Raw genomic sequence first — 26,615 nt, 5'->3', positions numbered from 1 at the left:
TCAGCTGTGAATGCAATGAATCAGTTTGGACTTATTAAGCAATAAAGTTAAGGAGCTGCTAAACATATAATCAGTCTTTCCCTTTCAAATATTGCACAACGGGAAAAAAGCTGTTTAGTGAACATTGATGGGAGTCCATAATTTTCTTCATTGATATTTTAAAACAGCTGGCTGGCATTTCTGCATGATGTGGTACCAAGAAATCAGGAAGTAATCATGTTGTGGAAAGCTAGCTTACAGTGTCGATTACGCTAGGTGTTACATATGGATTTACATTAAGAGGATAACAAACATTTATTATGGCTTAGAGCAGGGATGTCAAACTGGCGGCCCATGGGCTGGATACATCACAAACAGACCATGCCCACCCTGGGCTCTGGAAAGGCAAAAAAGTCACAATATGTCACATGACACCACGTGACGCGATCAATTTTGACACCCATGGCCTAGAGTCTAAGTCTCAATGTGTAAAGAAAATATCTCTACTCCTAAAATCCATAGCTGTTGCTATCTCTGTTGCCGATCACTTGATCACTTGATTAATGATTACAATCAAAACTTTGAAATGATTCTGAATAATTACACAATGAAGAACTTCAATATATGTTTGGAAAATGACTGTGATGTATCAAGAAGTCATAGTAGTGATCTTAAATTCAATTCCTCTCTTAGACGTTAATATGGAAATACAATGTAAACTCATTTTTGTTTGGGAATTGTGTTGGAAAGTTACTTTTGGGATTTGAATTTATCAGAAAATAAATTTTATTTTATTTATTTATTAAACCAATGTATACACCTTCCCATCTCACAAACAAGTGATTCTAGGCAGTGTACAACAGAGGTAAAGTATAGTAGAAATACTTAGATTTGATTCTGAATCAATTTTCTTTAAAACAATGGTGACTATATTTTTCTACTCAACAACAAATCTTACTGTTTCATTGGAATTTGAATCTAGATGAGCAGGTATACTTTAGATTTAAACTACAAGGCTGAAATCACATGCATTTAGGGAATGAAATTAATTTCACTGTGGTTTACTCTTAGCTAATTGTGCAAGGATTGCAGCCTAAACGTTCACAATCTGGTGAATATTAAAAGTGTCAAGTGTTATGAGCTTTTGAAATGAAATTTAAATCTCATCACTTTTGCTGAATGCTGCCAATCAAATGCATATGATTCCCAACATTTACTGGCATGTCCAAGCTCAAACAATAACAAGTCATCTTGTTATTATTATAAATCTTATGATTGCAAATATTCATTGTATGCCACAACTGTATCACTAAATATTTCTCGAAATACTAAAATATTTTTAATTGAGATGAATGATAGCATTTCCTAAATCACAGATCCTTTAAAAAAATTGCAATTAAAATGCACAGGTTAATTCAAGGTTTTGAAGAGAAATGCATATAAGACCATACCGGCATACTTTTCAAGAAAGCACATTCCTTATTATCAGAGGCAAGGGCAAAGAAATTCAGAAAAGCCTTACGTGCTCCCGAGCAAGCATGCAGTTTTTCATTTGTCAGATTTCTCAGCTAAATATCCCTAGGAGGGGAGAGCTTTCAGCAAAAAAGCAAGATCAAGAGCCAATGTTCGGAAGACAAGAACCAGGCTTGTCAGTTAATGGCAGGGTTATTGCTAATAACTTAAAATACATTGTCAACACTCTCATCACAAGCGTGGCCATAAGCAACAAGGCGGCTCATTAGCAGTGCCAGAAAACAAGAGGATGCACAAGTAACTACGACTTCCAGTCATTTATTAGCAGATATTATGTGTTACTAGGTAAACACAAAAATTACGCTAGGCAGACATGGCATTATAATTTTCAAACTTCATCTTGCTACACAGTTTTCTAAACACAACTGATGACAAGAGAAATTAAAACCAAAGTACAAGATACTTGATTTTCTATATATCAGAAAGTAATCTGTACTATATATTTTCAATTCTCAAATGTCAACCTCCATAAATTCTTACAGCAATGTGGGAATTCATGAAGGAAAGTAATATTCCTATTAAATTATATTCTTTGTTCATTTTATTCATAATAAATGTCTTAGGTTTATCTGTTTTGCTAGCACAGAATATATTCAGAGGGCCTCTGATGCAAGATCTATTGAACTTAATAGAATTTGGGGAACCCTATGGCCTAGGATGTTGTGACTTGAATCAATATGTATGCTACATTTTTACCAACCCTTTCCATGATTTAAGAGCTGGATCTCTTTATTACTTGGGAATCACTGTTTGACTACAGCTGTGAAGCAAGCATTTCATTCATTAGAAGGATTTACAACATACTGAAGTAGCAATATTACTGAATCCAATTGGGATTGTGGGGGAAAAAAATCATGCACCAGTTACAGGCAAAAGTTATGACCTGCTTGGGCTTTGGACTACGAAAGGTTTAGGTCGGATATTATGTTTGTGTTCAAAGTAGCCTATGTCCTGGAAAAAAAGGAAAGGGTTATAAAACAATGTTCAGCAAATTACAGTATATTTGTATCCAAAGAAGATAAGATAATGCACACATTGAAAATTATGGAGTGTAAGTTGTAGAGTAGTAGTATTAGCACATTTCCTGTTATTGGAGGAAAAACAATGGCTATAGCCTAGCTAAAATCAGGCATTTTAAAGCTGCTGGTCCTATTCCACATTCTACAAAGTCAGTCCCATGTCATACACAGATTAAAAATATCAAAAGCATTCAGGAATAGGCTCAGTATAAACAACACTGCTTGAAATCAGTATGATGTGCAGGTTTCGTCCTGTTATATTTATTCAGATGAAAGTCAGATTAAAACTAAATGGTTTCAATTCATAGCACGTGTATATGCATAAAATTATACTTTTGGTGCTTGTTTAACTTTGTTTTGGCTGGATTGAACACAATGTTGCACCTATGTGTACATTTGGTGTTGACAGTTCTCTAGAAGAGTATGCTCGAAATATTGGTCCTTCCCACATAAATATTCATTTTGAAGGTAAATATCTTGAAAGGAAGGCACCTTTTTAAAAGTTTGAAGATCAGGAAAGAAAAAAGAGAGCAAAAGGCAGGAAGAGATGGACTCGATATCATCAGAAACAAGGATACCAAAGGTAGTGATGAAAGGCCATCGCACATTGTGGTACTCACTTTTCAGCTGAACTAGGGATCAGGCCACGCAGCTGTCCATGAAGAGCATCATGTATATTGCCAGAGGAATAAAGCCCAATTGGAGAGTTATAGGCAGAACTCATTACCTGCCTTTGGTCATCAAGGTTAGCTGCTGCAACAAAAGGCTTGGCCTTTCTGTTATGAGTTGCACCAATAGGCTTGAATTCCTGTACATAATAGGCAGACAAAATACACAGAGCTACAATGCACACTTAAGCCAACAGCGGGCAAAACTGACATTGCGGCTAATTATTAATCAAATGCATCAGTTCCAAGGCACAACAAGCCTTGATTTAGCAAACCAGTAAGCAAGCATCCTATGGGAATCTTTATGGAAAATAGTACCACTGGTAGGCAGATAAGCTTACAGACATGACTATCGTTGTTATTTATTTGAGGCAGCATTACAAGCATTTGGCTGCAGAATATTGCAGAACAGCTATAGTTCTTTCTTCTCTCTCTGCCACTAATATCCAGGCATCCAAAAATCAAAAAGGAAGTCTTGCTATTACACCACCTCTTTCCTCGCTTTTGTTGGTGATAAGGAATGACGCAAGCAGGAATATGAGGTCAGTGATGTCACCTCACACAAATTTGGATGACTAAAGGTAAGGGAGCAGGAGAGAAGACTGGGTTACCATGACCTTTCATGGCAATTGCATTTCTTCCACAAATATGGGATTTCTTTGTTTTAAGATTAAATGAAATGACCATCTTTCATGGGTGTTTGGCCACAAGGTTTCGTTCAATCAATAAAATGCAGTTCTAGATACAGTTTAAATGGTATAAATAATTTAATCAAAGCGCAAAACAGTCCAACTGATCCTTTCTTTCGGTTGTAGCACTGCCATAATTTGGTTAGTCCCAAAGCAAGACAGACATAAATGGACACACTGCCTTCTGAACAAATTCTAAAAAGTGGTTTTCAGAAGATGCAAAATAAAACTTAAGCTGACAAATGCTGTGCATTTAAACCACTCAGCAGCTTTCTGCTTGCACTATCATGCTGCGAACTAAACCAAAATGCAGCATAATTTACTGCTTCCAATCCCAATGAAGCAAAGAACAAAATTGCCACAGGAAAAAAGAGTGGCAAGGAAATCTGAAAGAAGTAAACAAAACCCTGTTGTGTCTTCTGATTTACTGAGAACTGAGGAGAAATTTCCTGACAGAACAATTAATCAGTGGAACAGAATTTGCCTCCAGAAGTTGTGAATGCCCCAACACTGGAAGTCTTTAAGAAGATGTTGGATAGCCATTTGCCTGAAACGGTATAGGGTTTCCTGCCTAGGCAGGGGGTTGGACTAGAAGACCTCCAAGGTCCCTCCCAACTCTACTATTGTATTGTATTGTGTTGTATTGTATTACAATCTATTTAAATTACACTATTAACTTCCTCAAGTAATTTGTTTTACTAAATTAGTGTTTCAATTGTGTGGGTACTTTAACAAGATTTTTTTTCATTGCTCCAATTGTTTTAGCTGTGTTACATCCATTGATATAAAACAGTCAGCTAGAGCATAAAATACCATATCAGGTACATTATTCAGTGTCTTGAGAAAAAAATCTGTAATTGTTTCCCTTTTTTCAATCTTTATGGCTGAAAAAGTACTAGTGTTAAGAATTCCAGTGATTTGGAAGAGAATTCAAAGGTTCGAACAATGGATTTGATCTTCCTTATGAGCAGCGAAAGTAGAATTCTGTATACCATGAGTTTATTAAGGTAAATCTGTTAGCTTCACAGAAGTGATGAATATTCATTTTTCTTGTTATAGAATTATATTTCACATTTGAATATTACAACCTATTTTATAACTTCCAATTTTTTTAAAAAAAGTTTAAACGTATGTCTGGTTAAAGTGAAAAACTCTTCTATGGAACCATTTTATGTTTTTAAAATATTTATTCCACTTTCCCTTCTAATCCAAAGGAAAGTTTCTCAGAACAACTTACAAAAAGTATATTTATGAAAACACTAGAAGTTTTGTATATTTTAAATTTGGTTGAGCTATTTGGATGATTAAATTTGGATTATCTGTGTGACTGCTAGGAGTCAAAAACGACTTGATGGTCCATAATCAATCAATCAAATTTGGATGCTAGGTTTTAGAACACAGATAGTCACAACTTTGGTCTGTAAAATATAGCATCTTATTTAATCTCTAATAGGGAAATAATTCCTGTAACCCTCTAGATGGGTATCAAGTACCACTTTTGGGTGGATTCACATTCTAGATGGATGTGCAATATTGTCACTTCTATCAGACCCAGACAGCATAATCGATAATCAGGAATGATAGGACCTATATACCAACAGAGGATCATTGTTTCTCCACTCACCTACTTATAAGATTGTTTACAAAATACTTTTAATTAATCCTCATTGTTAATGTAATCTGCTTCAAAGAAGTGATTTGGACATTCAATAAATGTTCTTATAACAGCATAGTTCACAAGAACAGTTCTGAAACCAAGATGGGGAAGGACAATTACCGCCCCAAAGAAATCCTCTTTAGTTGAAAATCAGTTGTGCTTTTTTTTGTTTCATAATATATTCCTGCAATTCTTTTAGCATTCCTTAATCAGTCCTCTAGTTTCAAAAAGAGACTAATTTCATTTGCAGAGTTGTTAATGTACAATTATTGTAGTGGTCCAAGAGACAATCAACGCATCCAGAGGAGCAAACTGGCTAACTCAGATAGATAGGCAAAATCAGCTTCACACCTAACTCTATCATCAGATTTCTTTTCTTGTGAGCATAGTATCCATGAGTTAGGTAGGAGGCTGCTCGTTTGACATGGAAAGGTTTCTCTAAATAGAAAGGTGAAAGCCTGTTGGATGTTATAGTTCAGGGGTCTCCAACCTTGGCAATTTTAAGTTGTGTGGACTTCAATTCCCAGAATTCCTTAGCCAGAAAGCTGGCTGAGGAATTCTGGGAGTTGAAGTCCACAAGTCTTAAACTTGCCAAGGTTGGAGACCCCTGTATATAGTTAAGGCATTAGGCTAGAAACTGGGAGATGCGAGTTCTTAGGTGCAAAACCAGTTGGGTGACTTTGGGTTGCTCATTATCTCTCACTTCTGAACCTTGCAAGAAAACTGAAGCGACTAGTCTATGTAATTGCTGGGAGTCAAAAACTGAGTCAGAGGCATCAAAATAAAAACAAAAACAAAAACCCAAGAATGAAATCAAAACAAAAACTAGAAAAGTAGTTCTGCAAAATGAAAAAAATACTATTCTGGTCGTCTCATAATGTGTTTTTGTTCAATAGTGAGGAAAGAGCATTGAGCATTCAAGCCTGATTCCACTATTAACATTAACATAACTCATTTGGAAGAGCTATATTACCGTACTGGAAGAGCTTCCGTACTGGAAGAGCTATGGAATGAAGGCTACCTCTTGCAGCAGCATTTAAAACAATGGAGGTACGTATTCAGCTGAACTAAATTGGCTGGAAAGTGGGCCTCCATCAAAACACTGGCCCTCATAATGTTAACAAATAGAATATTTAAATCTAATTGTCTATCCATCCATTTACAAAGCTTTATATCAATGGGATTTACTTCCATTAAATGTGCTTATTAATCAAAGGAAAATCAAAATCCTAGGTAATAAGAAACTAAGTTGATTGCAAAGAAATTCTGAAAAGTGTATAACCAACTATTTTTAATACTATTGGGATATATGTATTGCAGAAACAGCATGCAGTACAGCAGCAGCAATTTTATGCCAACATGCATTGCTGCAATGTGAATTTGACCTTATTTTTCTTTCCCAAAATATCACCAAATGTGCAAAAAGATAAACTGAAATAGCAAACCATAGCAACAAATGTACATAGTCCAGCTCTTCTGTTTATTGCATGTAACAAAAATCTGAAATACTATATCATGGTTATCTTAACTGAGATTTCAGTAAGAATCCAAAAATAAATTATGGAATCTGGATTTGTTAGGGGTGAAATCAGGAGGGTATATTCTGTCAATGTGGTGAATATTTTTTATTTTAAAATTAACAGAAAAACAACTGTTGAAACACCTCCACTGACCTATTTATTGCTCATCAAGATCGTTATTTAGCATTTAAAGAATTAAATATATAATTTAATATTTAATGACCTTTCTTAGAATATTTTAATAACTTAATAATAATAAGTCAATAGCCAATTGAGTATTTTAATTACATATTTTGTTTTGGCAGTAGTTTAGTCATTATTTTGTGGTTTGGATTTGAAATAATGTACTTCCATTTAAATTCCCATTTAGTGAATCTTATTTTTCCATGTACTGCTGTTAGTTTGATTAATTGCATGGCATCTTACTAGACAATTTCTTTAATTTCAGGCTAATTAATTTTATTTATTCGTTTATTTGTAAATGCCGCCACTTTTATCTCAAGGTAGCTCTGGACGGCTTACAATTGTAAAAGATAAAAACTATACTGCAGTGCAATTAAAAGACAGGAATGGTGAGAGCAGAATGGGGAGGAGGTAGCTCTGTTGTTAATCGATCAAGCACATCCACTGGGATACTCCCCCATTGGAGCCCCAAGCTAACTGGCATAGGCAGGTCTTTAGGCTCTTCCGGAAGGTCAAGAAACTTGGAGCCGACCTCACTCTGGGAGTGGAGGGCGATATTCCAGAAGGCAGGTGAAATGGAAGAGAAGGCCCTTCTACTGGACCCTGCCAGCCAGAATAATCGGGCCAATGGGGCTCCGCCAGCCCAGGTGGGGTTAGCCAATCCCAGTAGGTTTGATTTTGTCAATCAATTCAGTCAACATCAAATTCCAAGACAAGCTTACAGTGCCTTTTCAGATGTAAACTATCTTCAGTACCCTCTTCTAATCTAGTAGTTCTAGATATTTTTTTAGTTCAGCTACCATAATTCTCAAGGAATTCATTAGACGTGGAAGACATATTAATGGGTGAATCTATCCAGAGCTCACTAATTTGATTCCTAGATCCATTACAGTAAAATTTATCTACAGAACATATGTAGATACTAAGACAGCTAAACTCAAGATCTTAGTCAGTCTAGAATATACATATAAGAGAGCCATCATTTCCAAGGGTGTTTAATTATAAAGTCTTGGAATTCACTGGTTAAGTGTCACTGTCATGTTAAATGATCAGTTAGTAGTACAGTCAACTTACAATTGGTTGCTTAACAACCATTTCTGGCTAACACTACCTATTCAGAAAAATGACTTACAATTGCAGTGTTTGCTTAATGACCATGAATTTGCTTAACATGTGAGGTGATTTGCTTAATGACCATTGCAAAAAATGTCATAAAATCAGTTCCTGTCACGTGAGGGCCTTAACGTATAACCATGGTAACTTACAACCAAAAATCCAGTCCCAATTGTGGTCATAAGTTGAGAACTACCTGTACGAGTTGATAAGTACTAACTAATTAAAAAAATAGAATAAGAGTGTTAGTGATTTAAGAATTACTAGATCTCAGCTGTAAAAATCCAGTCAACCACTAGATGGCAGAGAAGATATGCGGATAACTAGTGTTTTTCAATGTTAAATGCCATTTAGTGGCTATCTGGATTCTTGCAGTCCAGACATAGTTTTAATTTGAATCAATTGCTACCTGTGGTTCAGCTTCCAAGTTTATTTTGAATGGATGTGGTTTTCCCTCTTCTGCTACTTGTGGAGACCACAATTTAGTCTCTGCCCTGTTGGATAAAAATGAAAAATGAATTAGGGAATCCAAAACATTTCACCATTTTTAGCATGTCATAAGCATTTTATGCATTTATGTCATTACAGATTTAGATTGCACTTTTGTAGACAGCTAACTGGGATTGAATTTGAAGACACTACTGTCCACATTAACCAATGTAGGTTTATGTTGGTAATTTGTACATTAAATCCCATATTAAAAAGTGGATAATTTTCAAATTACAGTATTTTCAAAGTAATTCTACTAATAGGAAAAAAAAGAAAGAAACGAAAGACAAACCTATCAGTATCATTGTTTATCTGCTACGGTCCAGAACAGTAAGCAACACATGGCATAAGAATGATAAATAAAAATTGTAAAAGACTAATTTGGCAATACTTTTTAAAAATAATTACAAAACAGGAAGGAACCTCATCCCTCAAACAGCTCTGTGTTTAAGAAGGATATGTAGAATGGAAAATTTCAAGCAATTAAAGCAATAATTCATATCAAAGCAAAACTAAATGGAATTCATTTGATGTTACTGTTATGGGGAAGACAACTACTGGGTTTAGGAACTGTGTTCTTCTGAGTTAATAAGTAAAACTGCCCAAAGTTTGCATCTGCTTAGACAGTTGTTGTTTTTACAGCAGTTCACAAATTCTTTTGACACAAGTGTAACTTCACCAAATACTTTGGTACATGTTAAAAAAATTGTTAGGATTAATTGCATTAAAATATTGCAAGATATCAATCCTAATGTATAATCACAGAACGTGATTTATTACATGCAAGGGTGAGCAAGCTGCTCACTTTTGTGGTGACCATAGCATAATTATGCCACCAACATTAGATGACAAAGAAATCAATAATGGCAATTTTTTTTTGAAAATCCAACAAAATCAGTTTATCAGCTTCATACCCTTACAAAAGATTTTCAAAAATCAGAACAAAAAATCCCAACCACTCCTATGACATCATTGTACTACAGACTACTAAAGTGACTTGTAAAAAAAGTGGGGGGGGGGAGCAAACCCTTGGGAAAAATGCATTCCTTTTTGACCTAGAGAATTCAAGGTCCAGATTTTGGTACTGTGATCCTGAGCATGTTAAGTTGTGAAGAATTACCTCTCAATTTTCAGACAGAGTTGCTGGGTTGCTGCTTTAATTTTCTCCTGGGCATCATTGTGAGTCATATTCTCTGTGCTGTGACCATCAATAGCTATAATGATGTCACCAGGAGATAGATTCGCCTGTGAAGCTTTACTCCCTGGTGTTATCTAAAACAAAATCAGAGTAAGTTTTAATGCAATTATTTAACAGGTATACGTCCATTTATAGAATCTTGTCTGTCTGCCTGCTTGGCTGCCTTGACATGTTTTTGCAAAGTAAGAATTACACAATAAACGTTTCTGCCATTAACAGTAGTCTCTTCTATTTACTCAAATTCCTTAGTCTTAAAAAGATTTAGACCAGTTTAGGGTTGGTAATCAGCCACAGTCAGCAGATCCTGAAATGCTCAGAAAGCTCCAGGGGATGAAGAATTCACATTCCAATCAATAGAGGCAGCTAAAGGAAATGCACTAAACATTTTCTGAACTACACCCATGTCTGGGGAAGAAAAATATTATAGGACAGAAAAGGATATATGCACTGTGCTCAGTGTTAAAAAGAAGTGGGATTAAATGACCCAGACACATCTCCATTTTAATGCCATATATAGTGCTTGTCCCACACTACTGCAAGCAATCCCAGCTTAGGACATTCAGTTGATTTTGAGCAGCTACTGGAAATGAGAAAAATAGCGACAACACTTAGACTTGTATACTACTTCATAGTGCTTTACAGCACTTTCTAAGCCAGGGGTGTCAAACTTGATTTCATTGAGGGCCACATCAGGGTTGTGTTTGACCTTGGGGATGTGTGGCCAGGGTGGGCATGGCCAGCTCGACATCACTTGTGTCAAGGGTACCTGTGGTGCCCTGAGTGCTCAGATATCAAAAAAGGGCTACCGAGCTCCATTTTCGGCTGTGACGCCCTCCTGCAACCCTCTGCCAGCGAAAACATAATTCAGCTGCGTGCAGCGCTCCTGAGCTCCATTTTTACTGGCAGAGACACCGCGGGCTGGTCCTTCACTGTTTCCAGGGCAGCCCTGTGGGCTATATCCAATCACCCCGCAGGCCAGATCTGGCCCCGGGCCTTGAGTTTGACACCCCTGTTCTAAGCAGTTTACAGAATCAACGTACTGCCCCCACCAATCTGGGGCTTCATTTGATAGACCTCAGAAAATGTTCCGCTTGTTAAAGAAATAACCAGACTGTTTCTCGATTCAACAAGATTTTAGCTGAGTTCAAACTAACATCAGTTTTTATTTCTTGCTTATCATAATGTGACTGTTAAGCAAATAAAGGGATAACATAGCTAAAATTCACAGAATTGCTAAGACTTAATATGGACTTTTATCAATTTTGATTAGCCTGATGTATGAATCCTGCCATCCCACTATCATATTAATTGATAGCTTATATCATTAATGAATAGCCCTGCAGCCTATTCAATAAACATTTTAGTGAATTCATATTTAGTCCTTATTAGAACTCTGCTATCTCAAATACACTTGAATTCAGATTAAACTACAGAATGACTTTACTTTAGTTGACTCTATTTCAATAGACTACATGTAGGACTGCAATTGATATTGGCTTTATTTCAAGTACTGGCTTGCATTTGTAATACTGATAAGCACTTAAACATTTGTATCAACTTGATGGCCAAATTCTCATTTGTTCCTTCCTTCCTATAAATGGAAAAACAAAAGCGGCTATGGATCTCTGAAGATCTGCATAGAAACAAAACAAATTCTTATTTTGCCCATGACTTTACAAAAAGCCCTACTTTAACTTTTATTGAGTTAAATCTATTATTTCCTTGTATATTGTTTTTAGACTGTACCCTTCGTTTTCCAAATTACACGACTTACACCAAAATTCTAAATTCATGCTGTGATTTGTTTGCTGCAGTGCTAGCATACATTAATTAAGCCTGTATCCCGACAAAAACTTAAAATCATGACTAGCACAGAGATAATAGACATTAGTGGTAGAACACAAATTACATGTATGAAACTAATCTAATCCTAATCTAACTATATTTGGCATCAATGATAATATTAGAGGGTGGGGAAGTAGGGACTATGGTAATCTTAGTGTGTCAAAGAATACATTCAGCCAAAAAAATAAACCAATCTAGATGGATTCAGTAGTTACTGAAAGCTTTGTCTTTCATGAATGTGACTCATTTACTTCCAAAGATGAACAAACTTCCAACAATTTATCACACTCCATCTCATGATAGTAACATTCCACAGTTTAAATATATGCTCTTGCGAAGCACTTACCTTTCCTGATCCTAAATAATAATTAGCAAAAAAAACTTCTTTGATTTTTTTCTACATAACCTGTCCCATCCATATTTGTTTCTCGCCTTATTTTCTTGTCTTTTTCCAGAACATTTAAATTATTGCAATACAGTATCTTTGTACTGTAGCTAAATAGCTCCAGCTCTTTGATAAGTTTGCTTATCCTTTTCCAGTCTATGGTTATTTTAAGACATAACAACCATAACTATAGACAGTTTCCCACGGTAATCACACTATGTTTGTATTAAAGCATTAGGATATAACCATTTTTTTAAAAAAATCAATTTAATTTTCGGATATCAACCGTTAAGAAAAAAAAATGAAGAAGGAAGAAGAACTTTTCATTTTATAAAATGGATCGTTCAGCTGCTAAGAGATTTATCTACGTTTAGATGAATACTGTACAAACAAACTCCTACAGACATGTTATACAAGGTAGTGTAATCTGTGGGCAAGAAGCATTTCTAGTCTAAGAACTCAGAAACTGAACATAGACTTTAACAAATCAAGTCATAACTTCTCAATTTGGATATTATGATGTTGGAAGATATGTTCTTTTGAGTTCAGCTCCAAGTGGAGAAAAAAGACACTGGAAACATGGAGGCTGCTTGGAAAGATGGTTTAATGGTGGACAGGATCACATGGCTTGAGCTCCTGAACAGAAAAGGGGGGGGGGTGTCACATGCTTCCAGATGTTGGGTAAAGAAGAAAAGAGAAAGAAGAGCTGAAAGTTCTTGGCTTCATACACTCTGTATACCCCACCTCCCTGTTTCCTGTTCCTGTGTAAGAAGTGTATTCTGATTGGTTGTCAGACTCCCATTGGGCCACGCAGAGGCAACTCTTTAGGTTGTGCTTTGAGTCCAAGTTTGGTTGAGTTCCCAGATGCCATGTGGTGAGTTTCTGTAGAAAGCTAATCCTATTTTTGTTATGTAAAGTAATCTAGCTCAGGGCCCTTAAGGGCCCATTGAAAAGGTGGGGGCTATTAAGAGTGAGTCTGTTTCCTGCCTAAAAACATGTTTCTCCATTGCTGATCCAGGTAAATATAATCTGCTGCCTTTTCAATATTTCCCAGGATATTTCAGTTTTCTAGCAGAAGGGTGGGTTTTAACTTCCTACAATTTGTGTAGGAAACCAGAACATCTTAGCCCACATTCTAATTCAAATAAACCCATGCATCTGAACTGGAATGATCTTTCATTTCAAAATTCTCTGAGGTTACAGGAGATAGAATTCTTTTTTGAAAAGTAATAAGAAAGGACAATCAAGTTGCCTTTGAATTTATTCCTAAGCAAGTATTCAGATGTTAACGGAAGCTTAGAGGTTTTTCCCACTAGATTTTTTTAAAGTACATATTGGAAAATCAACTTCAGCAAATTGGTCATTAATTTTTTGATGAATAGCTTGGGACTAGCTTCTGCCAGGAACCCATTTGATTCTGTTTCTCTCCCACTCCAAGATAAAGTTAATTTCCCTGTGCTATGATCATTCCTTTTTAAAGGGTCTTTAAGAGTTCCAAGATTTTTTTTTCTTTAAGCAAATATGCATGGGAGCATCTCTGGCAAACAGTACTGTCTACTTAAGTGAGTCATTGCTTGGTTTTTCTGTAACTATAAACTTTTAGGAAGTTCCAAGCCAAATCTGATCTCTAGGAGGGATGGGAAAACTGGTGCTTTTCACATTTTGAATTTCAATTCCGATGATATTTATTTTTCTTTTGGGTTAGTTTTTTGTTAAACTGCAGGATCTTAATTTGGCATCTTAATTTGTCCAGGAGGAGGTTTGGATAGGAATTGGCAGCTGCCAACCCCCATTTTAACTCATAATAACAGAACAAGAAAGTTGAAAGGAAACTTGGAGGTCATCTAGCCCCTCCTGCTCAAGCAGGAAACCCTATACCATTTCAGAACAAATGGTTGTTCAATCATTTCTTAAAAACCTTTGATGTTGGAGCACCCACAATTTCTGGAGGCAAGTTGCTCCACTGATTAATTGTTCTGTCAGGAAATTTATCATTACTTCTAGGTTGGTTCTCTCCTTGATTAGTTTCTATGCAATGCTCCTTGTCCTGTGTTCAGGTCCTTTGGAGAATAGCTTGACTCTCTCTTCTTTGTGGCAGGCCCTTAGTCATTGGAACACTGCTATCACGTCACCCTGTGTCCTTCTTTTCATCAAACTAAACGTACCCAATTCCTGCAACCATTCTTCATATGCTTTAGCTTCCAGTCCCCTAGTCATGCTTGTTGCTCTTTTCACTTTTTCTAGAAGCTCAGCATCTTTTTTTTATATTGTGGCAACCAAATCTGGATGCAATATTCCAAGTGTGGTCTTATCAAGTGGCATTACAAAGTGGTACTAACACTTCCCATGATCCTGATTCTATCCCTCTGTTAATGCAGCCTAGATCTGTGTTGGCTTTTTTGGCAGACTACTGCTGGCTTATATTTATGGTAAATGGCTGTCCATAGGACTCCAGGATCCCTCTAGCAGTTACGACTATTGAGCCAGGTACCACTTATACTATACCTGTGCGCTTTGTTTTTCTCTTTTTTTTTTAAACAAAGTTTTTTATTGTTTTTTTAATGTTTTACATAGGGAAAAGGTAAGGGAAAGGTTACAAATTTTGGCAGCTGCAAAATGCGGTAGGTGCACCCCCCCTCCAAACTCATAATATACATTTGCATAAAATTCAAATATTACATAATAGCATATAGTCAGTGTGGTAAATTCAATTGGTAATTTCGGTCAGTTTATATCACGTGGATTTTCTTGCTTATTTGTGTGATCTGAGCTTTCTTGATGTCGCCCCATCTCCCCCAGCTGGCAGTGCTCCGGCCCCTCCCGTGTCTTGTACCTCTACTGAAGTGTCTTCTGGTTTTTCTAGAAGTAGTTTATTTTTTTCCATAAAGGCCTGCGCCTCTATGGGTGTATTAATTCTAACTCTTGTCTCCTCCCAGAATATTAGCATACCTTCAGGCAGTAACCATCGAAACCACACACCCTTCTGGTATAGTTTATTCGCCAATTGCGAATAAGATTTTCTTTTCTCCCTCACTTTCTTGGGGATCTGTTTCAGAATGGTTATCTCCTTATCTTTATATGTCAGGGCTTGCCCCCTTTGTGCATTCGGGATTTCATCTCTTGTGCTTTTCCTAAGAAATTTAATGTGTACCTCCCTGGGGACATTGTGTGTTCTAGCATACGCTGAATTCACTCTATAGGCCAGGTCTATTTCCCACCCCATCTGTTGTTTTTCCTTCTGAATATACTCAGCCAAAATGGTTGTCATGATGTCCCTTATATTTTCATCATCTGTCTCCATCACGTTCTGGAATCTAAGATAAAAAGACATTCTCTCAAACTCTATTTTCATTTGTTGGGTGTCAAGTTCTTTGTTTCCCCTTTGCACACCCTCTATCCCTCCCTTCATCTCAGCCGCCCCATCTTCCAAAAGATCCAGTCTCTGTGAGTTCTTATTAATTTTATCCTGGTTCTCTTTAATTTCTTCTTTCATCTCCTTCAATTGTCTCTTTATTTCCTCTTGTCCCTGTAGAAGTTGTTGTAACATTTGATGAAGCTCCAGGTCCGTAGATTTAGGTTGCTTGAAGGCTGTTAACGTTGATTGTGTGCTTGGACTGGAGGTTGCAGATGTTGGGGCTGAGGCAGCAAAGCCTGACTTTCCAGGAGGTGGTCTTTTAGATGCCATTGTTTACAAAGTAAAGAGTCCAGTCAGTATAAAGAAGGATCAGTCAGAGAGATAGAACAGTCAAGAGAGTCCAGGAGGCAGAGAGTCCAGGCACAGGGGAGTTTTCTAATCACCCTGGCAAAAGAGCAGTCGTTTTTCACTCCAGGGGGTTCAAAAGCAAACAATCCACAAGAGAATTATCCAGGTAGCACGGAGACAAAGACCGGAAGCCTGAAGTTAAAGGGTGGAGTCAAGTCTCACATCTCATGAAGACAATGGAAGTGTGCCACCTTGCCCTGCCAGCTTCGGGTATTGAGGCAACAAATAAAGTTTTCAAAGTTCAAAGTTCCCAGGGCTTCCAGATCTCATTGTCTTAAACATTAAAAGTTTAAATCTGAAAATCCATTTAGTAGGGGTGTGACACCTTTAGTTTGGCTCTCCCCCTCCTCCTTCCCTTGGGGCTGCGAGCTCACTTGTTTCCAGCCGCTTGTCCAAGGGGGGGGGAAAATCCCCCTCCCCTCCAGCCGCACCTCTCCAAATCAAGCCAAAAGTTCAAGTTTGCACAGCTGACAGATTTTATAGTTGGTAATAGGAATGAAGGGAGTCTACACCTCACCGCTCTGCCGCCGCATCCTTCAGCTTTCTTTTTTCACTCCGAACAGCCTGTCAGCGAAGACGCGCCCACGCGCCCTCCGATCTGCTCCCCGGTGCCTTGAGCGCGCAGGGGACCTCCTCCTGGCCGCTGCCGATGCAGGGATCCCTCGCGATGCCACTCCTCCGGCAGGACGCCTCTACGGGGCGTCCTGTGCCCCCCAAGAAGTGGGGAAGCCCACCGGGGAGCCGGAGCGAGCAACGAGTTGCCCGTCGCCGTCAGCCGCCGGAACCGGAAGTCCCGCTTTGTTTTTCTTGGCTAAATGTAGAACCTTATTTTTCTCACCACTGATTTTAATTTTGTTAGGGCCCAGTGTTCAAGTCTGTCAAGATCCTTCTGTATCTTGAGCCTATCTTCTGGAATGTTGGCTGTTCCTGCCAGCTTGGTGTCTGAAAATTTGATGAGTTCCTCTTCTATCCCCTTACTTAAATCATTGGTGAAGATATTGAAGACTATCTCATAAGATCATGATCTCATTGCAAAGTCAAAATGTCCATTTTCAACTGCTTTCCATGTCTCCAAATAAAATGCAAAACAGGTGCTTTTAGCTTAGGCTAGACCAAAGACAGCCATGTTGCTGTTTTAATCTTCCACTCCATCACTCCATCACCACTGATCTGCCCTAATATGGTGACAGCATGGTATTTCCAGATCATTACTGGGACATCTGGAGGCTTTTTTAAAAAAGTTGTCCATCATTGCTCTAGGAAGATGCATGGCTAAGGCAGAAGTTTTTCAGAATACTTTTTTTATAAGTAATGCTCTTTGAAAACAATGGCACTTACTTTCAAGAAACATCATCAGATCTGCTAGTAAATTTATTAAAAGCTTGCACATTCTTACTAATAAGAAATAAAATATATTCTGGATAGTTTTGCACAGTGGTAGCTTTAACTCTGAGACACTTAACATCAATCAACATAGTAGGTATCCACTAAAGTCATTTAGAGCAATTGGCTTCAATAAAACTTGATCCAATAAATTCAGGTCCTCAACTTGAGTATCAAGCAGTAAAGATATTACAATAATGGATTGGTCTGAAAATGTCTATAAGTATCAATGTATTTATGCTGGTCTTTTAAAAAATATTGCATCATTATGCAAACATGAAAAACCACCTAAAACAGATGTTAATGACAAGGAAACAATATTAATAAAACAGCAGATACTATCTTTACATATGTTTTTCCTTGTACATATGACTTGCAGGCTGCCTCCAAAGGGGCAATTAATAAATCTTCTCGTGCAGCTACTTGTTCCATGGAAATTCAGAAAGTTTATTTTGCACTAATTTGCTATAAATGCAGCTAGCTCTTTTTCTGTTGATATCACTTTAAATTTTACTGTTTCCTATAAACAAATGCCAAGTAGAAGTCAGACATGGCTAAATATTTTTCCTGAGAGATAATGGGAAGCATTTTAATTCCATAAAAGGAAATTCAGCCCCAAAACACCACAATCTCTTCTATTGTTTTAAACTTAACCTTTGTTTCCTTTTTCCATGGTAGATGCCAAGTGTGCGTGTCACAGCAGTTTAGGAGTGCCTCTGTGTGTTTTACAGAGGTTAAGCTGTTTAGAAAGAGAAACTTTCTGGGAAACAAACAGCCAATTATTTAGAATGCCATCTCATCTTTTTTGTGTTAAGACTTAGTTTGGCAATCCTATGCGTATTTCCTCAGAAGCCAGCCAAAGGAAGTTCAACTGGTGTTATTCCAAAGTAGGAACAGAGGTTTAATTTAATTCTTCTGATCAAATACAAAAAGAAAAGCTTTTGAGACAGCTTTTCTGAAGGACGGCAAACTTTCGCAAATGGCAATAATTCACCTCTTTAAAGATTATTTATATAGATTGCTGTTCTGCCAATAAATAGTGGACCCTTTCATATGGTAATACTATTTGGTGAAATTAAAATGATAATAAGATCAATGTATCAGAAGTTTGGGAATGTTTCTACTTTATTTTATTGATAAAGGTACTGCTCATCTGTAACTATTTTTCAAAAATTCATTTCATAAAAGCCACTAATAAAGATTAGAGCTCGTGCTCGACTTTTCTACAGGACTAGGTGGAATATAAAGTCAAATACAGTATTAGAAAAATTATTTGTAATTTCCATAACACACTCACTTTTTAATATCAGAGATCCTCGGATCTGTGACCAATTAATCATTACTTAGTGAGGTTGGCCCAAAAGGTTTAGGGAAATGTGATCAATGAAACCATTGCAAAGTTACTTATTTAAAACATTTCAATATCGTCGGTTATGCCATACATCTCCAGTCAGGGTACAACACTAAATACATTCTGTAGGATTAAAAAAAATAACTAAATGATTAAAATGAATGATACAAAGCATATCAAATAAAGCAGTAGCCATGAGTTGTGATACATGAAATCCATATGCCAAAATAAGAAAGTAAGTTTCCAACATATGTATCAATACTGAAGCAAGGCTAGCATGCGCTTTTATCTCTGAGGAATGTGCTTCAGAGAATGGATGCCAACATGAGTGGCTTGATGGCCTAGTGGTGAAGATGTTTGCACCCCACTCAAAAGGTTAAGAGTTCAATCCTAGGTAGCGGAAGGTTTTTCTCTTTTAGGACGAAAAGAAAAAAATATCTGCCACAAAGGGCATCCAGCAAGTAAACTCTCGGCTCCATCCAGTGGCCCCAACCCTATTCTGAATTAAGGGATTATAAAAAGAGAGGAGTTTTTTTTTTTTTACAGTGGATGCCAATATAGAAAAAGGCCTCTTCTTGGAAGATGCCCAATGAATATTCACCACCAGGAAAAATTCCATTGATAATCTGATGAGCAGACTCCTGTGGGAAAAGGCATTCTCTTGGGAATCCTAGTCTCAAGGAATTTAGATTTTTGTATGTAGAAGCAATTTGTGAAACTTTTTCAATAAAGGTGTTTATTATATTCCAGGAATCAGGAACTCTGAAAAATTACCAGTAGCAGTTTATCATGGTGCTCTTTCAGCCTCATAAAGGAACTCATAAATAAATGACCTCCTTTTTTTTACAATCACTTTTTATCACCTGGAGGACATAAATGGAAAGGCGTATTTCTATGTTGGGTGCAAAATAGGAGCCTTGCCTCATTAAGTAGATTACTTTCTGCATTAATTAAAGAGAACGAATGGAATGCATCTTTCTCTTACTCTCAGTCCAACTTTCTCACCTGCCTGCATGCAATTTCGGTTCTCTATGACAGACAGGAAAAATTAAGACCAGTTTAATTATATATATACATATACATATACATACATACAAATATATATATATTTGTAGATTTTCACGGGTGTAGGTATCTGGTCTTGTTGTATTCGGGTCTTTTTCCGTGTAAGATTGAGATTGTCGTGGCAACATTTCGCCGAGGTCCCACTCACCATCTTCAGGCTGGTGTTTTCGGCTTATCCTGTGTGTTTTCGTATCATCCTGTGTGGCTGAGTGCTGGCTGTGTGTCCGTTGTTCTTTTGTGTTGTAACGACCTGGGTGGCGGGTAGGGCTTGTTTGTTGACTAGGGCTGGTTTCCAAATACCTCCCGCCTACCAGACATCTGGAAACCATCCCTAGTCAACAAACAAGCTCTACCCACCACCCAGGTCATTACAACACAAAAGAACAACGGACACACAGCCAGCACCTCAGCCACACAGGATGATACGAAACAGCCGACCAATCTACAGACATCAACTCCATCTACCAATCAGGATGCAACTACACAGCCAATCAACCCATTTATAGCAACAAAGCCAGCATTCCACACACACACCCCACCAAAATTTATAGAAAGACGGCAGCTCCGACAACGCTTTAGTCGCACAAACACCAGCCTGAAGATGGTGAGTGGGACCTCGGCGAAACGTTGCCAAGACAATGTCAATCTTACACGGAAAAACACCCGAATACAACAAGACCCAAAAATCTATATCTATATCTATATCTATATTAAATGAATCAAAACATATTCTGGAGTTTTCTGTCCCACTTTTAAATTGGTTGCCAGAATGTGCCCACAAATCAATTGGAAAAGGGATAGAAGCCAACATTCCAGTAGATATCCCTCTTTGTTTCAACTGTCTAGCTGTTTCTATTCCGAGGATCTTTGTCTTGTTTTGGGATATGTGACCAAAATTTAAGAGCACTAGGTCTCTGGATGCTTCACATTGCCATGATTTACTTTACCAAGGTACTTACATAGTTACTAATTAATGATAACCTAAGGGAATTTTGAGACCGCAGGCACAGGCCTTTTCTTCCCCTATTATTTTTTTCCTGAGCAGGTGTGCATCCTTCTAATCCAACTACCAAAATAAAGAAAGATGGCATTTTTAATTTCTAAAACCTCTGTAGGCCTTCTTGGGGCCTATGGGCTTTGTCGTAAATAAGGATGATTGCTGCAACTCCTTTGCCATTTTAATTTTCTTAATTCATCTGTTTAACCAAATAAACAGAGAAAGGACAGGGGGGACCCGAAGACAACCCGGAAGTTTCTGCGGACACACAAGGAACAAATAGGCTGCACCGGCGTTTCTCAACCTTAAAATGTGTGGACTTTAACTCTCCCAGAAATCTTCAGCCAGAAACACTGGACTACACTGAAGAAGATCATAGAGTACCTCTGTCAAATTCAGGAGAAGCTGCAGGGTGATTTATGTTAGGCAGGACAAATTGCATTGCATATACATTTAACTCTCATCTCCCAATATCCTGCTACCACTCAGTATCTGGAGTTTTAAACACATCCCTTTTTGCCTGAGGTGGGGGGAGGGGGGGCGCTGAAATTGTCTAATGGCAAGGCTGGCATTATGCATTTCTCTCCTCCCCCCACCCCCCTGCACTGCCTGGAGCCTGCCTGTGCCTCTTATTTGTTGTATGTGTGGGTGTGGATGAGACATAAAAATCCCTCGCATTATATTAAGATATTACAATCTGGATAGCTCTGTTTAATTATTACCAAGGGAAGGCAAACTCTAAAGGGGCTAGAAATCAGCCATATTTCTAGTTCATGAGAGCACTGAAATGCTTGGACATCCAGTGTTATCAGTTGCAGTAAAAGGAGAACTATAGAATCAGTGTTTAACAACATTGATTCTATAGTTCTCCTTTTACTGCAACTGATAAAGTCTATAGTAGCTAGGAATCCGGAAGGATCTGGAGAAGGCAGTAAAAAGCCAAGCCCTCAATATTTTATTACAGGCATTACTAATGCAGGAGGAAGGGGTGTGTTTATATGATTAAGTATTTCTCACTCATACAGGGAAGTTACGTGGGGAAAGGAATTACTTTTTATTTAATTCTCTATACAGATCCTGGATTTATCTAGGCATAGCAAGCAAGGCAAAAGAGAAATCCTGCATAGAATAGGCAGCCGCTAGAATCAAACCCAAACTCTTCTTCTCCTGATATTCAGCACTCCCAGGCCTAAAAAGCCCAATGACCTGTTCCAGGTTGACAACTGCTCCGTACAAAATAAACTCTCAAGAGTATAGAGTTGCATTTCAACAGTCATAATCTAATTTTGATCCCTAACATTAAGGTGACAGCACATAGTGCAATGTTACCCTGCAAAGTCTCCTCACTTGGACAATGCAAGATGTTCAACTAAATTTGTACTCTTGGAACCACTTATAGGTAGGTGTCCTCCCTTTGTATTTGACATGACACACGTTAAAACAGGACTTGATTAACACTTATGTTTTTTGTATCCAATCTTTATTACTTTTACAAATAACTTAAAGTTGCAAACATATCCCACGCACCTATATTCCTATTTTTCCCACAACAATCCTGTGAGGTGATTTGAGCTGAGAGAGGGTGACTGGCCCAAAGTCACCCAATTGGCTTTCATGGCTAAGATGAGACTTGAATTCACAGTCTCTCACTTACTAACCTAGTGCAGAGTTTCTACATTTAAAAAAGCATATCTGCATTGCAATGGTACATGGCTCAAGTTATCGTCAACCCAGGCCCAACAGTTTCCCTCTTTTTAGTTTCCCATCCTCCAAAAGCAAAGCCCTACATTTCCTGTATTTGCAAGGTAAATACCATTTTTGTATGCTAAGGTATGGGTCACTGCTTCCAAGCTTTAACAATACTCTTCAGAGAGAGGGAGCGGTTTATAAATCTAAATAAAGTAAAGTAAAGTAAAGTAAAGTAGATGGAGTAAACTTTAAAGCAAAGCAGCGGTAGGCATTGCTTCATCCTTACAAAGTTCTGCAAACTCTGCAAAGTTTTGCAATAAAAATGTACACACAGATGGCAAAAGAATTCCTTGGAAGGGACTCCCTATATAAGCTACCGGACTACTCTGAATCCTTTCTTCCAATGGATTTTATTTTTTGAGGAAGGTTAAAGTAGGACTGACCTCTTGTTTTCAGTTCAGTGTGTTGGGGAAAAAAATCATTCTCACAAGCGCAGGGAAAAGAATTATCAAGGCGATGTGGATATTCAGAAGTATCTACAAAATACGGTCCTTAAATTCTTCTGCATCAGGACTAGCTGATCCAACTTTGTCAATCTATAAAGGATGGGTTTACACACTACAATTGTGCCTGAATCAGACTTACTCTCTGCCCTACAAATCAGACTTTGGTAACATAATATACTTCTAGTGAACAGAAAGACCTACTAAAGCCATCACAGGTAAAGTGGTCACAAGACGAGTCACAAACGAAGGGATGGCTAAATTACGCTTTGCCCTACATGCATTATCTCCCAAAGTTACCCGGGGGAATGCCAAGGTCCCTTTTCCCTTTCAAACTTTTAAACTTGGACAACCAGCTGTTGACAATCAATCTATCTTTAAAGCGAAGCACCTGCAGCAAACCCAATCCGAACAGATTATTTTGGGCATAAATACGAAGGAAAGGAAGGAAAACCGAAGAGCCGCGATCGGAAAAGACGTACCCTGGTTATAATTAATGGCTGGTTAAAATCGATGCCTCCCGACAGCCTGAAGCCCCAAGGCGGAGGTCCGGGAAGAAGCACGTTCTGTGGCATGTTTGAGGCTACTTTGGGGTGAGGGGAAACCCTCTTGTTCCGCTGACTTTGGCTCGGCTCCTAAGGGCGGCTTCGCTGGCGCGACCGAGAGTTCTTCGCTCTGACCGCTGCAAGATCCCCTTTGCGCCTTCCGGCGACGAGATCACCTCTTATCTGCTCCTGGCTGACGTCAGCGGGCCCGCATCCCCTCCGCCCCGAGCAGGAGGGCCAACTTTGGTCAACGAAAGGCCGGGCTGGAGAAGTCGCTCGCAGGCTGCGTGCTTGGCCGCTTCCCGGGAGTCTCCCCCGGCTTGCGCTCTCTCAGCTTCGAGTTACAACCTCGGATTTAGCTCTGCCCTGCAGCCTGCCGGGCGTTGCGGTTTCCCCTGCGCCTCTCCCGGCTGCTTCCGCCTTGCAGCCCGACGCTTCTGGAAGGGGCAAGATTATAAACCCTTTGGAGAAGGGGGGAGGGGGGGGAGGAAGTGTTGGGCGTCGCTTAACCTGTAATAAAGGGCGTAGGATCCACCTGCCTCTCTTTCTCCGGCTTCCCTTTATTTAGTTGGATTTTCCACTCCCAGTTGAAAATGTAAGCTCCTCGGGGCAGGGTGTTCTTTTGAAGTTTATAAAGCTCAGAGGTATAGCTAGTACTCCCCGCATAAATACTTCCCGAATGGGCAATTCGATAAAGCACTTACTTGCCTTATTTCTTCTTAAATTAAAACCACCAACAGATGTTATTACTTATTCATGTCATCTAAATATGTTTACCCATCTCCTTGGGCAAGATGAAACCTCAGTTGTTATCCCAGGTGGCTCTGTCCGCCTTTTGAAGATCTTGGTGGGGAGATGAATGTATGGTTGCCATCTGGTGTGAATGTCACTCTCGCCAGCGTCAGCCAATGAGACACAATGAGAAGTTGATTATCTAATTCTTCCTCCCCTCCCCAGTCTGCAGTTGTGTAGGTACTTAACCTGAGAGTAATCCCCATTCAATTAATAAAATGCAAAATATCAACCGATGGTAAATCTGTTCCATCACTGGATCTGCACTTGATACTTGTCGAAATTAGCTTAATAGTTAATGAGTTAGACTAGGGAGAAAATCAGTATAATTGTAGAGTTCTTGCTGGTTTGGTTATATTCTTACTGAGATACTAAACAAAAGCACTTAAAGATCTAATTTTCCATGCGAATGTAGACAAATGTATTCAACCACATTATGTCCAATCCTCGAAGGCAGGTTCCAAACAAGGTTTATTTGTGGTTAACTCATCTTTGCTTTATTTTATCCATATCTAGAAATTAACTTTTTGTGCAATTAACTTTTCTCCAAGCCTTTGGAAACAGGTATCCAAGGAAAATAGGACCAGAAGAAGACACAGAGCTGTAAGCACTCCACCCCTGTGTTTGATGTAGTCATTAAGAAAATAAAAAACCTTCACAGGGACATCCCCAGGGATGGGCAAAAAGCCAAAATGGTAGTTATAAATACATGATTGAATCACAACCCTCTGCAACTGTCATCTTTTTTTAACTTTCCTGGGGTGGTCCTGGGAAGTAACAGCTGGCCACACTCAACTATCCCACCTTAAGTTAGGATACCTTGGGCACGTGATTCCAGCAAACTGAGACCACATTTATTTTTCTGGATGAACTTGGTTTGGATCATTGACTTCATTCCAGATAAGTCTCCAAAGATTAGATGTATAATGATCCTAAAACAGTGCCTGAGAAGATTTGTATTGGAGACCTTGTAGTCCACCTCCTAGTGGTTGACCAGAAGCAAGTAGGATACTTTCCTGCAGGTGTGGGTTCCTGCCAGTTCTAACCTCTTTTATAGAAGAGGTTCCACAAATCTACAGTGCCATTTAGAACTGGTTCCAGCTCCCTCCCCCCGCCCGTTCACACATCATCAAGATGAAGAGCGAGAGGAGAAATTCTGGGAGTTGAAGTTCACAAGACTTAAAGCTGTCAAGTTTGAATACCCCTGGGGGTTTTTTTCTAAAGGGTTAGGGGGGCATGGGTCTTGTAACTTGACAGCTTTAAGACTTGCATGCTTCAAATGCCAGAGTTTCTGAGCCAACATTTTGGTTGCTAAGCAAGAGCGTTGTTAAGTGAGTTTCATCACATTTTACAAGTTGGACATGCCCACCCAGTCACATGACTGCAAAGCCACTCCCACCCGGTCACATGGCCAGCAAGCCACTCCCACAAAACAGGCCACACCTACAGAAGAGATTCTAAAAAATTTTGAAACCCACCACTGCTTTGCTGCTAGATACAAGCACATCAGCAGTCTCCTTATGATCCTCAGCAGCTAATGTTCAGCTTTAACATTTTTATTGAGTTATAAAATATTGTAAAATACAAAAGTAAATAGAAAAGCAGCGGGGAGGAAAAGGGGGAAGAGAAGTGAGGATAATATGTAATAATATGAATCAGCCATTTCTGTAAATATCTATCCTTCTATTTGGCAAACCCAAAATCAAAGTTTCATTCTTTTCCACTTCAAGCTCGAAGTTCAGAAGCAGTCTCCCAAGTGGAAACATCTCAACAGCTAATGTTGTGCAACTTTCTGCCTGGCCTCTTTGTATACTTTCTTTTGTTATGTTTATTTTAACCAAAAGAGAAAGAACTATACTCTAGGTCAGTTCTGACTGGAATGACTAAGTCCTCTAAGTTAAATGATTCCTAAAGCCACAGCTGTTGATAGTTAACTGGTACAAACTAAAATGATTTGTATGTACCATGCTGTCATGAAGTTATGGCTCCCTCCTGCTCAATGTAGCCATTTATGTCATTGGAATTTATACATCTCAGTCTTTTGCTTAATGTTAAATAGAATCGACTAATGATGGCTGATTCAATAAATCATTGTTAAATAATAGTTTACTATGGTATGTGGACCTAGTTTCTATGTGCTTTAACACAATGGGAAATTATTTAAATGCTATCTGTGGCTTTTATGTTATGACCAAACAGCTAGTGTGTTGCTTTCTGAAGTCTTCTATGACAATCCTGATTAATTTATG

At 38.4% G+C, this 26,615-nt stretch overlaps 1 protein-coding gene across 4 annotated transcripts in view; it reads right to left on the bottom strand.

Moving 5' to 3' along the window:
* The window catches only part of PDLIM3 (PDZ and LIM domain 3), a 33,972-nt gene extending 9,567 nt beyond the window's left edge, over nt 1–24,405 (bottom strand). The window contains exons 1-4 of one of the 4 annotated variants that reach the window (XM_081959527.1): nt 24,279–24,405; nt 9,971–10,122; nt 8,771–8,855; nt 2,396–2,463 (exon numbers count right to left, since the gene is read on the bottom strand). In XM_081959527.1, coding sequence (XP_081815653.1) covers nt 2,396–2,463; nt 8,771–8,855; nt 9,971–10,038 — 221 coding nt within the window. In that variant the 5' untranslated portion in view covers nt 10,039–10,122; nt 24,279–24,405. Of the gene's footprint in view, nt 1–2,395; nt 2,464–3,151; nt 3,340–8,770; nt 8,856–9,970; nt 10,123–23,511; nt 24,166–24,278 lie in introns of those variants that run through there. The other 3 variants (XM_081959525.1, XM_081959528.1, XM_081959526.1) reach the window with 3 other exon arrangements.
* Between the last annotated feature and the right edge of the window lie 2,210 nt (nt 24,406–26,615).

Source organism: Natrix helvetica, assembly GCF_964273705.1.
Source record: "Natrix helvetica genome assembly, chromosome: 7".
NCBI lineage: Eukaryota > Metazoa > Chordata > Lepidosauria > Squamata > Natricidae > Natrix > Natrix helvetica.
The sequence above is the reverse complement of the archived record's forward strand: the minus strand, read 5'-3'. Positions and strand labels throughout refer to the sequence as shown.